This window comes from Heptranchias perlo, chromosome 12 (assembly GCF_035084215.1).
Source record: "Heptranchias perlo isolate sHepPer1 chromosome 12, sHepPer1.hap1, whole genome shotgun sequence".
In the NCBI taxonomy this organism is placed as follows: Eukaryota; Metazoa; Chordata; class Chondrichthyes; order Hexanchiformes; family Hexanchidae; genus Heptranchias; species Heptranchias perlo.
Window position 1 is genome coordinate 34760979 of NC_090336.1, and position 14641 is coordinate 34775619.

General features: G+C 43.4%; 2 protein-coding genes across 9 annotated transcripts in view; one reads left to right on the top strand and one right to left on the bottom strand.

The window, feature by feature from the left end:
• The window catches only part of rpl27a (ribosomal protein L27a), a 290041-nt gene that overhangs the window by 61423 nt on the left and 213977 nt on the right, over positions 1-14641 (top strand). The gene's annotated exons all lie outside the window — the stretch shown is intronic.
• trim66 (tripartite motif containing 66) overlaps positions 1-14641 on the bottom strand; it is a 243877-nt gene that overhangs the window by 25393 nt on the left and 203843 nt on the right. For all 8 annotated transcript variants that reach the window (XM_067993932.1, XM_067993933.1, XM_067993928.1 and 5 more), the window contains 5 exons: positions 12716-12830; positions 8108-8254; positions 7795-7909; positions 4220-5208; positions 1487-1666 (listed from right to left, as the gene is read on the bottom strand). In XM_067993932.1, the coding sequence (XP_067850033.1) occupies positions 1487-1666; positions 4220-5208; positions 7795-7909; positions 8108-8254; positions 12716-12830 (1546 nt within the window). The remainder of the gene's footprint in view (positions 1-1486; positions 1667-4219; positions 5209-7794; positions 7910-8107; positions 8255-12715; positions 12831-14641) is intronic.

Here is a 14641-nt window from a genome sequence, read left to right on the forward strand (position 1 = left end):
CTCAACAAACACCAGCCTTGACAGTTTACACCACAATCAAAACTTTCCCTCGCACTAGCAAAATTACTAGCCAAGATTATCACCATCATCAAGGCTACTATGTACTGACATTGTACCACTGCAACAACCACCACTATTGTTATAGCACCAGGCGTGAATCAGAAGCCGTGGGAAAGCCGTCCAGGTAAGTTAAAAATCATTCTAAGTGCATAATCTGTCACAAGTAAAGTGCCTTAAGTACCTCAATGAAGTACATTTGGCTCTTTAACTATCATCCCGCCAGTTTTAATTGCCGGCGGGACTTCCGGATTTGGGACACCCGCGCGCACACAAGTGTGTCGGTGGGAAACTCGGAAGCCGGGCTCCAAACCCCAATGGGATTTCCATGATTTTCGGAGCCCCCCTGCCCCCAACGCACCCGCATTTTCCCGGAAAAATCAAGCCCATGAACTCAAAGCCTTTCTGGGAGTGTTAAGAGAGGTTCAGGAGGCATAGTTGAAGAAATGGATTTTCAGGAAGTTTTTTAAAGATGGAAAGAAAAATTAAAAAATAAAGGTTTAGGGAGTTCACTCCAGACAGTTTAGCTGAGACAGCTGAAAGTTCTTCCACTGATAGTGGCTTGATGAGATGGCTGCCAGTGTCCAATGAAGATGATCACCTGCCATGCTCTCTCCCAAAGGTGCTGTCTCTATCAGGCTATTAATCCCAAAAACCCCAAGGTGATGGTTGCTGATTTTGTCTGCACTTGAAATACAATACTATACATACATTTATTCATAGTCAGACTATAGTATTATTGAATTATATGTACTAATACATAAGACCGATTTTAATCCGGCCCGCCGGTGGGAATTGGGCTGGTGGGTGGTTAAAATGGCGGTCAGACACTTCCTGCCGCATTCCCAATGCATTAGCTCCAATTGCAATTTTAACTGCCAGGTTTTTGGATCCCAATTCAAATTTTACTGCCGATCATGGCAGTGACGTTCAGTGCTGGGCCCGCCAGTGAAACCTGGTGGTAGTCAGTATCGTGGCCAGAAGAGGCCCAGTAAGTTAAAATGTTTAATTTTTGAAGGTTTTCTTCTGGGCCAGGAAAATCAGGAGTGCTTCTCTGGGCTCCACGAGGAAACCTTGAGCTTCCTAGGCCCAAGACTTCCCTTCCTTCCCCTGCCTTGACTCCAATTGCCTAGTGCTGGGGACCATTCCCTTGGTTCCCCATGGGGCCTTATGCCATGTGACATCACACTCGTGCCCGCTGGCCTCCTCGTCACTCCCACCAGGTTTGGGCAGGAATCCCTCCTGGAATGTGGTAATGAGGCCCGGGATGTAAAACGGTCTGGGTCTCATGCTGGCGCCATCATGGGTGTTATCTGCCCATCTTGGCTCCGCATGCCGCACTCACCCCTAATTAAAATCAGGGCTATAGTTTTGACAATTCATTAGTATAAGCATCAACAGTCGAGCAATTTTTGTTTCCAATTACTACCTTTTTCCTTCCTTTTTTCAAAGCAGATGAAGACATCTTTTTTGTGGAGGATCTACAGGTGGATGATTGTTTCCCAAGTGTGTTATGTAGTCCCAATAAATCCAATGGTTGGAGAGGGATGTTGTTTTCTCTGTGACAATTTGAGATCTGCTGTTCTTCAGCATCAAGGTGATTGCGCAACTGGGGAAAAAACATTGGTGAAAATTTAAAAATGAATTCACTTATGTAACACTGGTGGTCATATGATTAAATCAGAGAAATCCCTCACCTGCCTTACATGTCATGATTTGTTATGATTATAAAGAGCATATTTACAATTTCACTAGACACGTGACGATAGGAAGTCACCTTAGGAGAGCATTATAAATATATTGTTTACAAAAGAACATTACTGCTCAGAACAGGAAAAGGCCTTTGTACCGATAATTCAACCCCACAAATCTACCTTCTCACAGTATCCTTCAATCCTTTCTTTCTTCAGAAGCACATTAATTGCCTTTCAAAACACATTGGTACTACCCACTTCAGTGGTCTATCCTGGGAACTTATCCATGATAAACCAATTACTCATATGTCAAGGTGCTTCCAAGCCGAGCTGTATAAACCTCCACCAATCATTCTATTCCGTTCCAAAATACACCATGCTGATGCATGCCATGGAAGATTTTAGTCCACCTTCAGTTATATGGGTATTTTAGATTGGGGCTAGAATCAAAGAACACACTTGCCACACTGTTGTTTTACCAACTAAAGCTGTGCTGTGAATTGAACAACCTTTTTTAAGAATAAGCAAGCAATTAACTCAGTGTTCTGACCTACTACCAAAGCTGCTCTTTCAGAGGAGCTGATACATTATATGTATCACATAACACAGTTTGGACTACATTACAGTGCAGTAGTACAAATTAGAGCAAAGTCATCAATGTCAATGTTATCAATGTCATCTCAGCTCCTCGTGTGGAATACACTTTGGAGTGTGCTTTTTTTGTAATTTATGCATAAATGTTAAGATTTATGTCCCCTTTTCAGCATTTACCGTTTTTGTCTTTTGCCAACAGGTATGTCGTAGTGAAAAGCAGTGGAGGATTAGCTCCTATCCATGCATCTCACAATGAAGCCAGAAGTGCTTCTGAACTTTCTGATCAGGCTCGAGCATTTATGTTAATTGGTGATACAGGAGAATGCTACACACAATGGCTGTGCCTTCCAGAGTGGACTGATACTGATTTTTCACCAAACTACTTTTGACCACTTGGCCAGGTTTCACTCCACTGCATCACACTTCTCCATTTCCATTTTGGGAAAATGGGCAAAGCAACAAAAAAAATTGAACTAAAGAAACACATGTGGACTAACACAGAAACACCTCAATAAACTCAAACAGATTAAAGTCTCACTACCTCACTACTTCTGCAATGTCCATCCACCATAAGGATCCATCCCCAATGCCACCATTTAGACTAAATCACTCTACATAACTACAGGATTCATTTGTGACATTGAAAGTAGATACAAGTTTCTATTTCTACCATTTATTTTTGTTTGAAATCTTTCAAAGTGTTAATTAGACCAGACCCATCAACTCTCTGCATTCAGCATCATCCTAGTTTATGAGATTGTGATCTCTGACCCTCCCACTATGTGAATTATCAGAAGTTTAACCAGAGAGAGGAGAGGAGAGAAAAATAAGATACAGTAATACCAGTCCATAGTGGGACTGGTCTATTTCTGCAATGTCCATCCACCATAAGAATCCAACCCTAAATCAGGGCTGTCAGACCATGCAATTGCTGCTAGTTTCCCTCAGGTACTGTTTGTGGGAGGGGGAGATAAGAGAGAGAGGGGGAGGGAGAGAGCGAGTGTGTACACGTGCACAAAGACAGACAGAGAGAGAGAGAGAGAGGGAGGGAGGGGGAGAGGATAACAGACAGACAAAGACTCATTAATTGATGGTCTTCTTTGCTGGTTTCTTCTGTCAGTTAGGCCCATCTTAACACATCTTCTCACAGTAACACATATTTATTACCTGTTCTTCATTTCTTTCTTTGGCAGCTCCCATGTTCAACTTAGTTTCAAACTTCATAATTTCTTCATTTGCTTACTATCTCAAGAGCACTGGCCTCAACTGCTGCCTCTCCCAGCCCCACTCTAAACACTGACGCCAAAACATTTAAACAGAAGGGAATGAAAACTGAGAAATCATGCAGCTGTAAATGATATCTCACACCCAAAGCTCCCTCACTGCAATTAAAAAGGATATTAGAAATCACGTTAAAAACTATTTGTTGCTTATGCTTAGCTCAAAGATAGAGGAAATCAATTTTTTACAACAGATATTTGCACAATACTGTGATAATCTCAAGACAAAAGTGATTTTCTGTTTTTTTATGCTGATTCTACCTGACCTCCAAATAAATTCAGCCTTTCTCCCTTTTTAAGTCATTGCCTCAAGTGGGTGAGACAAAACCTCATTCATGTTCAGCTCAGTATGAGCCCTTCCAGCTTGTCCTGAACCTTACAACTTTTATAATTTGTAAAAATAGCCAAGAACACTCTCCATCCTGGCTTAGTCTTACTCAGGTATGTTCTACAATACTTATAGAAGCTCTTTGTATTGAAACTCTTCTCTGCACTAAAACATATTTCCAATGTTTTTTTTAAAACAAATGGTTACGTTATAACAAGATAGCTGGAGTAAGCCTTGTAACATGTTATCACATGCCTCTCACTTACAGTAACTTGATTGATCACATTTAATTGCAACGCCTGGTTATCTTCACTCTGCTGGTCCATCCCAGTCTGCTGGTCCTGAGCATCCACCACCACGTTTTGGAGACCAAGGTGCTGTAGTTCCATTGGATTTTCTTGTTTCTTTAGGACAGGCTGCCTCATAATGTGCTCTTGTGCCAAAGTAGTATCCTGCACATGCTGCTGGTTCTGGTTAAATTGGTGCTGTTGCTCCAGGAGACCCTTAAGGCCCACTGGTGTTTGCTCTGGTTGACACGGTTGTTTTGTGCCTGTGCTCTGTTGGCCTGTTTCCTCTGGACGGGGTTTGCCCTGCGCCTCTTCTACAGTTGGTTGTTGTTGAATTTGCTGCAGTTGCAGTTGCTGCTTCACAGGATAGGGATGCAATGCTGATTGTTTCAATTGCTTCAAATGTTGCATTTGACAGCGATGCTTCTGTGGCTGTGGTTGGAGCACAAGTTGCTTTGGTTGCTGCAAGGCCGCCACATGCATTGGTGTTATGCTTCTTTGTTGCTGCATGGTATATGCTGGATGCAGACTTTGCTGCAGGTTTTGTGCTTGTAGAGGTCCTATCAAAACTGGGCTATGCTCAAGCCCAGTCTGAGCTACATGCCACTGCTGCAAAGTTGGTATTGGCTGTACTGGCAATGGATGTGGAAAATATTTCTGCTGAGACCGGCTCTGATGCATGCTACTGTACTGCATCTGGAACTGATGCTGCAAATGTCCTGGCAGTTGGCCCAAACCCTGATGATGTTGCAAACAGTTTAAAGCCTCGTGCTCTTTGTGAACTGGATGCATATCTGGACAATGATTGCTACAGACTGAATATCGTTGGCCAGTGTTCTGGCACAGAAGAGATGGCTGTAAACTTTGTCCATGGTTTGCAATGTCATAAGGTACCGGTGATGGCCGTTGATGGAAGGAGGGCTGGCATTCCTGGTGAGTTGCATTTTCACAGTCAAATGACAAATGGCCTGAGGAAAAATAAACCACAAACATTACAATATACTTTTAACAAAGGAAGAAAAAGGACCAAGCCTTCTCATTTTCCAAATTTTCTCCTCTCTACTCCTCGAGGTGCGGACTCTTGCTAGGGTACACTGTCATGGGCACCGACAGCCTATCAGCATCTCAGCCAAGTGGCCATTCCTCATGTGCAAGTCTGGACAGTGATTGCTGGCATGCTATTTTGCCAAGGTGCCTACACACATGAATATCTGCCAGCAAAAGTCATTGGATAGCAATCAGGAAAAAGAACCATGGCTGATTTTTCTCCTCCAAAGACCAGGTGCACAGAGGCCAATTTTGGCACCCCTACTGCCACTCTGGATGAAACCAGTTCACTCAGCACAGACTAGAAATTAAGGCTGGGATTGACCTAGTTCAATACCTCATTGGGTGGTACCTTTACCTGTAAGCTTGATACCCAAATATTTAATCATTTTCACTTTCCATATAAAGGATGCCCATCCTATTGAACTCAATGCAATCCCATTAAAGGATATCACCAGGGGAGCTTACAGAGTATGGAAGTTTCCACCTGTGGGTAACAAATTCACATGACCAAAGCCCAAAAAGATCCCTTGCAACCTTTTGGCATTCTAGCTAAAAGCAGCCCCCTTCCCAAATGTTGAATTATTGCCAGGGTATTGGTCTGATGAGTGGAAAATATATGGGAGAAATATTATTAGCTTAGATGAGCTAAGGTTATAAAGAGGAGTTTTGTAGCTCCAGATACTTGTACATCATGAGTTAAGTACATCTGGCAGTTGCTATTACCTTGATGTTGGGAAAAACATTTGACCAGGTGGAATGGAAACATTTGTTTTTCATTCAAAGATTTATTTGGTCCAGTAGTCATTAGATGGATAGAAACAATATATATCTCCCTAGAAAGGATCTATCTTTACCAACAATGGGCTGTCCAATCTTTGCCCATTCATAAGGTAAGGGACATGATGCCTTTGCTTGTCAGTATCTGGGAAATGCTGAGAGTGAAATTTATGATCAAAAAGAGTAAGAGACTGAAACTCTATTTAAAACTTTGTTTTCAGAGTGAGATGTGGTCATATCTTGATTTGGCTCTCATGCAGATGGTCTGTCTCCATAACTCTCACCAACCCCCTATGTTAACTTGTGAACCAAGCCCTTCAGGTTTTCTGAATTACACAAGTTTATCACCCTTTCCTGCTGTCCTACCAGTACACCAACCTAATCAGATGGAATAAACTGCCCTAACTGCTTATATGCAGCAAAGATAAAATAAAGACAAATGTCCTCCCAATGATTCCAGATGCTGCCAGACAAACTAGCCGCTTAACATATTTGCACCTCCAATTTTCTTTGGGCAGGCAAGATGCCACAAATAGACCTCATGCACCTTTAATTCTTAAAACAAGAGGATGCACTTGGCCTCACAAACATTAGGCACTACTACTGGACAGAACCAAAAGGATCCTGGCCTAGTTCCTCGCCTCCCAGTAAAATCCATGGCTGGGAATGGAGGTCAGGTCCTTCCTACCACCACCTTCTTTAGTCTACCATCATAGACCTCAGAAAAGACCAACAAGGTTCAAGCCACCCCATCGTTTCAATCGCCCTCTCACCCTGGAGGGAGACCTGCACCTCTTCCTGAAGATTTCTCCAGGGTCTGCCGGGTCACTTTCCAGTGTCGCACAATGAGAAACTTCCAGGAGCGTTCATTTCAACTTGGCTGTAGAGCTTGGCATGAGAAAGGAACCTACGAATTAAGCCAACTCAACCATGAAGTCAGATTATGCCCTACCATCAGCTAGCTAACAAAATTTGCCTTACTGAGCATGACCAATACCACTGCCTCCAGAACCTAACAATACTTTATAGACTCTAACATAAGGCAATCACGTGAACCTCTTTCCTAACATCCCAACAGCTGTAGATACATCACTTTGTGTACCATGTTCATCTCCATGACAAAGACAACACAGATAAAACCTTTCCACTTTCTAATAGTCTAATTAAATAAATAGTCTACAGTTTCCTCTTAAACCGCCACTAAGGCTGCCTAGAAACCAGTCACTAGCAGACTAACAGTGTGATCCAGAGCAACTTCAATTTTCCCTTCATCCCTGTGGGGAAAATGATCTGATTTTCATTTAGTGCATTTTTAAAAAAAATTTCAGCAACCATTTTACTCCAGTATAATTTCTTATTTTACAATGTAGTAAATTTCAACAATCTAGTTAGTGATTGGCTTGTTCTTAAAAAGGTATATAGAGATCTGTGGTTGGCAGGTTTTATTACAAATATATAGATTAATGGAAGATGAACAAGAACATAAATCATTCATGTTAAAAATGTACCTTAATACAAAGATAATCCTTCATCATTGAATTAATATACATTTCTAACACGAATGAGTTGTGTTCTTATCCTATAAACCTATTACTGCATATTTGATGAGTCAGGATACTGGATAAGAATGGGTCAACTCAGGAAACTGGATAAGAATGGGTCTGTAGGAGCAATGGAACAATGTAATTTATTTAGCTAGCATTGACTGGTTTTAACATTTTTCCTACCTAAAGTAGAGAGCTTTTTAGTCCATGTGGCAGAATCCCAACGAAACTGGATCTTGGAGGGACCCAAATCCACATTGCATGGTGTTTCCAGCAAACGTCGCATCTGAAACAGGATCTAAATAATGGAAAAATAATATTGTTTATTGCATATCAGCCAAATATTCTCTCTGAAACTGATATAAATATTGAATACTCTATCTAAATTTTACTCACGACTGTAATTATTGCAAAGAAAAAGTCAGACGTCACTAGAGAATCTACACCTTGACTTTGCTAACATCATTGGTTGCCAGAGATGGCAATACACACTTACCAGTTCCTTGCTGAATAAGAATGGAATATTGTTCTTTTTAGAGACTGCCCAGTTGATGAAGTTTAACACATGCTCTAAGTGCCTGCACAAACCCATCACTGCTTGAAGTTGGTGCTCCAGTTTGTGTCTCCGTTCATTTGTGATTCTCTGTGTAATCAAAAGAATGTAGCATCATTATCACCCAAAGCAGCTTCTATCTCACCAGAAATGTAGGACAGACAAGAGTCATTCATTTTTCAAATAAGATAGAACAGGAGCAGATCTTAGTGAGCCCAGTGCAATGCTGCTTTACGTTCTCATGCTGTGGGAATCCTTATCAGACAGTCAGGTACTAGCACACATACACAGTTAAATTCACTGATCCCATATTCCCAGTGGGGAGCTGCACTCAAAGAAGAGCAGGTTAGAGAATCAGAGCTGAAGCGTTGTAGCCTTATCTCAAACCTACATTTCTATGAGTACAGCTCCCTGCTGGTGGAATGGGATTGGTGAACTGATGCTAGAGTCCATGCCCCAGGGAGAACGGGATCAGCAAATTTATGTTAGAGTCTGTGCCCATAAGCTCCAGCTACAAGATAGCAATCCAAAGGGGCTAATCATTTTACATAAAATATTCAAGGTTGGATGGGCCTGAGTGATATGTGCCTTTGTAGCATCTTTCTCTGTTACATTCATGAGTTAATACAGCAATTCAGTCACCTACAGGTCCACACATAGCTGAACAATAGGACTGAACTCTTACTGTCAGTTATCACTAACCATAGATTTAGCGCTCTATGCACAACACCATATTCTATTCTTCTGACCAAACATTTTCATTGTAAGTCCCAGGCAAATTTCAGCCACTGAAGTGAGTCTTGTTTCCACAGCAACTTACAGCCCATTCAGAATTTTCTGTTTGGGGAGGAGAAGGAGGACTGATTTTTCCCTCCAGCTTTTAGTTATAAAATCAATCTTTCCAATTCATAGATTTTTTTTAAAATTAAAAATAGATCTGGAAGTGGCACAGTGGTACAAGGGTGCTGCAGCTGCAACATACTCCTTGGAGTACACAAGCATAATTCAAGCTTGCAATGCTCTAGATGCCACTATTGTGACCTAAACTGTGCTATCAGTACTAGATACCAAGCAAAGGCTAAGCCTTTGCCCACAAGAGAGGAAATATCAGAATGCAAGTCATCCCCAGTGCTGGCCTTGCAAACCTCCTTTGTATGCACTTAAAAGAAACATTGCCACATGCATTGAAGCAGATTGCTTGCATAATTGCCACCCTGGTCAAGAAAATATGTCTGGCCCTGGAAGAATTAAAGAGCAAGAGAAAACAGTATGAAATAACCACACAAAAAAAAACACTTTATGACCCCTCAGGGAGACAACCAGCATAATTTTGATAACATTTTTTTATTCATTCATGGGATGTGGGCGTCACAGGCAAGGACAGCATTTATTGCCCATCCTTAATTGCCCTTGAGAAGGTGGTGGTGAGCCGCCTTCTTGAACTGCTGCAGTCCGTGTGGTGAAGGTTCTCCCAAAGTGCTGTTAGGTAGGGAGTTCCAGGATTTTGATCCAGCGACGATGAAGGAGCGGCGATATATTTCCAAGTCGGGATGGTGTGTGACTTGGAGGGGAACGTGCAGGTGGTGCTGTTGCCATGCACCTGCTGCCCTTGTCCTTCTAGGTGGTAGAGGTCGTGGGTTTGGGAGGTGCTGTCGAAGAAGCCTTGGCGAGTTGCTGCAGTGCATCTTGTAGATGGTACACACTGTAGTCACGGTGTGCCGGTGGTGGAGGGAGTGAACGTTTAAGGTGGTGGATGGGGTGCCAATCAAGCAGGCTGCTTTGTCCTGGATGGTGTTGAGGTTCTTGAGTGTTGTTGGAGCTGCACTCATCCAGGCAAGTGGAGAGTATTCCATTACACTCCTGACCTGTGCCTTGTAGATGGTGGCGAGGCTTTGGGGAGTCAGGAGGTGAGTTACTCGCTGCAGAATACCCAGCCTCTGACCTGCTCTTGTAGCCACAGTATTTGTGTGGTTGGTCCAGTTTAGTTTCTGGTCAATGGTGACCCCCAGGATGTTGATGGTGGGGGATTTAGCGATGGTAATGCCGTTGAATGTCAAGGGGAGGTGGTTAGACTCTCTCTTGTTGGAGGTGGTCATTGCCTGGCACTTGTCTGGCACGAATGTTACTTGCCACTTATCAGCCCAAGCCTGGATGTTGTCCAGGTCTTGCTGCATGCCGGCACGGACTGCTTCATTATCTGAGGGGTTGCGAATGAAGCTGTACACTGTGCAATCATCAGCGAACATCCCCACTTCTGACCTTATGATGGATGGAAGATCATTGATGAAGCAGCTGAAGATGGTTGGGCCTAGGGCACTGCCCTGAGGAACTCCTGCAGAAATGCCCTGGGGCTGAGATGATTGGCCTCCAACAACCACTACTATCTTTGTTTGTGCTAGGTATGACTCCAACCACTGGAGTGTTATCCCCCTAATTCCCATTGACTTCAATTTTACTAGGGCTCCTTGATGCCACACTCGGTCAAATGCTGCCTTGATGTCAAGGGCAGTCACTCTCACCTCATCTCTGGAATTCAGCTCTTTTGTCCATGTTTGGACCAAGGCTATAATGTGGTCTGGAGCCGAGTGGTCCTGGCAGATCCCAAACTGAGCATCGGTAAGCAGGTTATTAGTGAGTGAGTGCCGCTTGATAGCACTGTCGACGACATCTTCCATCACTTTGCTGATGATTGAGAGTAGACTGATGGGGCAGTGATGGCTGGATTGGATCCGTCCTGCTTTTTGTGGACAGGACATAGCTGAGCAATTTTCCACATTGTAGATGCCAGTTTTGTAGCTGTACTGGAACAGACTGGCTAGAGGCGTGGCTAGTTCTGGAGCACAAGTCTTCAGCACGACAGTCGGAATGTTGTCGGGGCCCATAGCCTTTGTTGTATCCAGTGCACTCAGCCATTTCTTAATATCATGTGGAGTGAATCGAATTGGCTTCCATTATGGTGGGGATCTCAGGAGGAGGTCGAGATGGATCATCCACTCGGCACTTCTGGCTGAAGATGGTTGCAAACGCTTCAGCCTTGTCTTTTGCACTCAGGTGCTGGACTCTGCCATCATTGAGGATGGGGATATTCACACAGTCGCCTCCTCCTCCTCCTGTTAGTTGTTTAATTGTCCACCACCATTCACGACTGGATGTGGCAGGACTGCAGAGCTTTGATCTGATCCGTTGGTTATGGGATCGCTTAGCTCTGTCTATAGCATGCTGCTTCCGCTGTTTAGCACGCATGTAGTCCTGAGTTGTAGCTTCACCAGGTTGGCACCTTTTACAGGTATTGCAACTGCTTAGCTGACATCTCAGTACGAATGTTTGACAGGAAGTCAAAATGAAAGTAAGTTTCAACACATGATGTTATCCAGCTATATGAAGTGATGAACTCTCACTTGACACACTTATACTGAAAACTGCTTCTAATCAAAACAATTAAAAATGAAACTACAAGCAAGAAAAGAATCAAATACATTGGGGGTGATTTTAGGAGGCAACTGCAGGGGCGCTGGGGGCGGGGGGGCTCCAAAAATCGTGGAAATCCCGTTCGGGTTTGGAAGCCGGTTCCAACCCGCTGACTTTCGAGTTTCCCAGGGACCCACCTGTGTGCGCGCGGGCGAACCAAAAACTGAAGTCCTGCCAGCAATTAAAGCCAGCGGGATGACAGTTAAAGAGCCAAATGTACCTGAGCTACTTAAGGCACTTTACCTGTGACAGGTGAAGGGATTAGAAAGATTTTTTTAACTTACCTGGGTGGCTTGCCCACCGCTTCTGATTCGGGCCTGGTGAAACCAGGAGTGAAGGGCCGGATCAGGGAAAAAGCAACTAAATAAATTTTAAAAAAAACCTTGCAAGGAAGTGAAAACACTAAATGCACCTACGTTTGAAACCTGCTGCGATGTCCGATGTCTCCCTCTCCGATGTCCCCCTCTTCACCCTCCCGATGTCCCCCTGATCTTCCCCCGATCTTTCCCTCTCCCCCACCCCGATTTTTCACTCTTTCCCCCACCCCCCCACCCCGGTCTTCCAGTCCAGCGCCGGTTCTTCCAATCTCTCCGCCTCCCCACCCGTCTTCTGTTCCAGTGCCGGATGATGTCTGGCTCTCTCTCTTTCTCTCCCCCCCCTCACGTTGCAGCTACTGATGGCAGCCAGCCTGTCAATCAGGCTAGCTGCCGGGCACGAAACCCGGACAGTACGTTAACCACTAGCAATCGCGTCAGAAACAGTAACTTTGGTTCACATGGGTTTGCTATGTGCCCAATTGCCCCCGCCCCCCACCCCGCTGCCATCCCGCCTCCCTGCTGATATCAGGGCCATTATGTGACATTCACTGTATGACATTATATTACTTGTCTAGTACATTAAAATAATCTACAAGTGCAAGTGCAAGACTGTCAGAACATATCTCTTGCAAGTTCTTCCCTCTTCAAGGCAGATTCAAACCCAACAAATACCGATGATTGTAGCCTTGTAGTTATACTGCAATTTGGTTTCCTGAAATGGTTGTAAAAGTGAAAATAGTTGTGGTGCATCCATAGAATGTCTCACCTCCAGCTGGTCCATCAGAACATTTACTCGTTTATTTAATTCATTTATCATGATCATCTTTGCCATCTTAATCTGATTTTCCACTTTTGTCCGCATTTCCTTTACTTCATTCAACCTGGAAGACAGATTTTCTTTTCAGTAAAAATGTAACTGAATAGACAATGCATTTATATCACTTTACTTGATTGGATGGAGAAAGTAAATCAATACTCCAACAGCATTCGTATCCATGTAAAACCTTTAGGAGCACTTGGGGCTATGATTCTTTCCTAATCCCCTGAGAAATAAAACAGATTTGTTTGGCAGGGGGGGGGGGGGGGGGGGAGGGGAATTTCTTCCATTTTGCTTTGGAGTTTCTGCCCAGCACACATCTTCTCCAACAAAGGACCAGCTCCCAGGTCTCCACCAATGTTACTGTACACAGATGGCCAGTGTACATGAGCAGGCTGGAATGCTTGGCCCTCTGATCCTTCTGATTTGTAGAGACCTGTTCACTTTGATCCCCTTTAAGATGGTGCAACAAAAGTTCATTGACTGAGGAATCTCAAGTGGGAGACTACCTGTGAATGAAAATAAATCTCCAATTTTCTCCACTTCCCTTCCAATTTGAAGGTGCTGATTCCCTCACTGAGGTATAGAATCATAGAAGTTACAACATGGAAACAGGCCCTTCGGCCCAACATGTCCATGTCGCCCAGTTTATACCACTAAGCTAGTCCCAATTGCCTGCACTTGGCCCATATCCCTCTATACCCATCTTACCCATGTAACTGTCCAAATGCTTTTTAAAAGACAAAATTGTACCCGCCTCTACTACTGCCTCTGGCAGCTCGTTCCAGACACTCACCACCCTTTGAGTGAAAAAATTGCCCCTCTGGACCCTTTTGTATCTCTCCCCTCTCACCTTAAATCTGTGCCCCCTCGTTATAGACTCCCCTACCTTTGGGAAAAGATTTTGACTATCGACCTTATCTATGCCCCTCATTATTTTATAGACTTCTATAAGATCACCCCTTAACCTTCTACTCTCCAGGGAAAAAAGTCCCAGTCTGTCTAACCTCTCCCTGTAAGTCAAACCATCAAGTCCCGGTAGCATCCTAGTAAATCTTTTGTGCACTCTTTCTAGTTTAATAATATCCTTTCTATAATAGGGTGACCAGAACTGTACACAGTACTCCAAGTGTGGCCTCACCAATGCCCTGTACAACTTCAACAAGACTATGGTTCCATGGGCAGTGGTTAGAAATATAGAAACATTATTGCTTTAAAAAAAAATCTATTAAAAGGATTACTCCAGATTATATGTTCAAATTCAATTAAATAGGGATCAGGAGGAAGGTCAATAATTCTTTCTATATATTTATTTCCTTCTTTGCCACTAAAGTGAGATGTGGCATAGTGATACTACACATTGGGTCTCCAACACACCATCAAGGTGTGATGCAAATCTGTTCCTCTGATTTCCCACATAGAGTGGATGACATTCTTATTGTCAATAAACCCAATAAACTCACACTAACTTCTATTAAAATTATAAAACTTTCATTAAAATTTCACCCACATAGAGTTTCTGATCTCAGCTCTGCCATCATGTAGAGATACAAAGCAAAGGCCAAGGGCTTGTGATATTTATGTAAACCTGAGGGCACACCATCTACCTATCCTCTAGAATCTGTGAGACAGTAAAGCAAAAGAGGGAATAGAGGGAAGAGAAATTAATGGAATATATTAAGGTAAATCACCAAAGTGTGTAATGCCATTGCAACTGTCTTGCTTGAAATAGCATGAATTTAGTTTTGTATGTGTGCAAGCACCTTTACCACATGGACTACAATGGTTCAAGCAGGCGGCCCACCACCACCACTACATTCTCAGGGTAACTAAGAGTGGGCAATAAATACCAGCCTTACCAGTGATGCCCACATC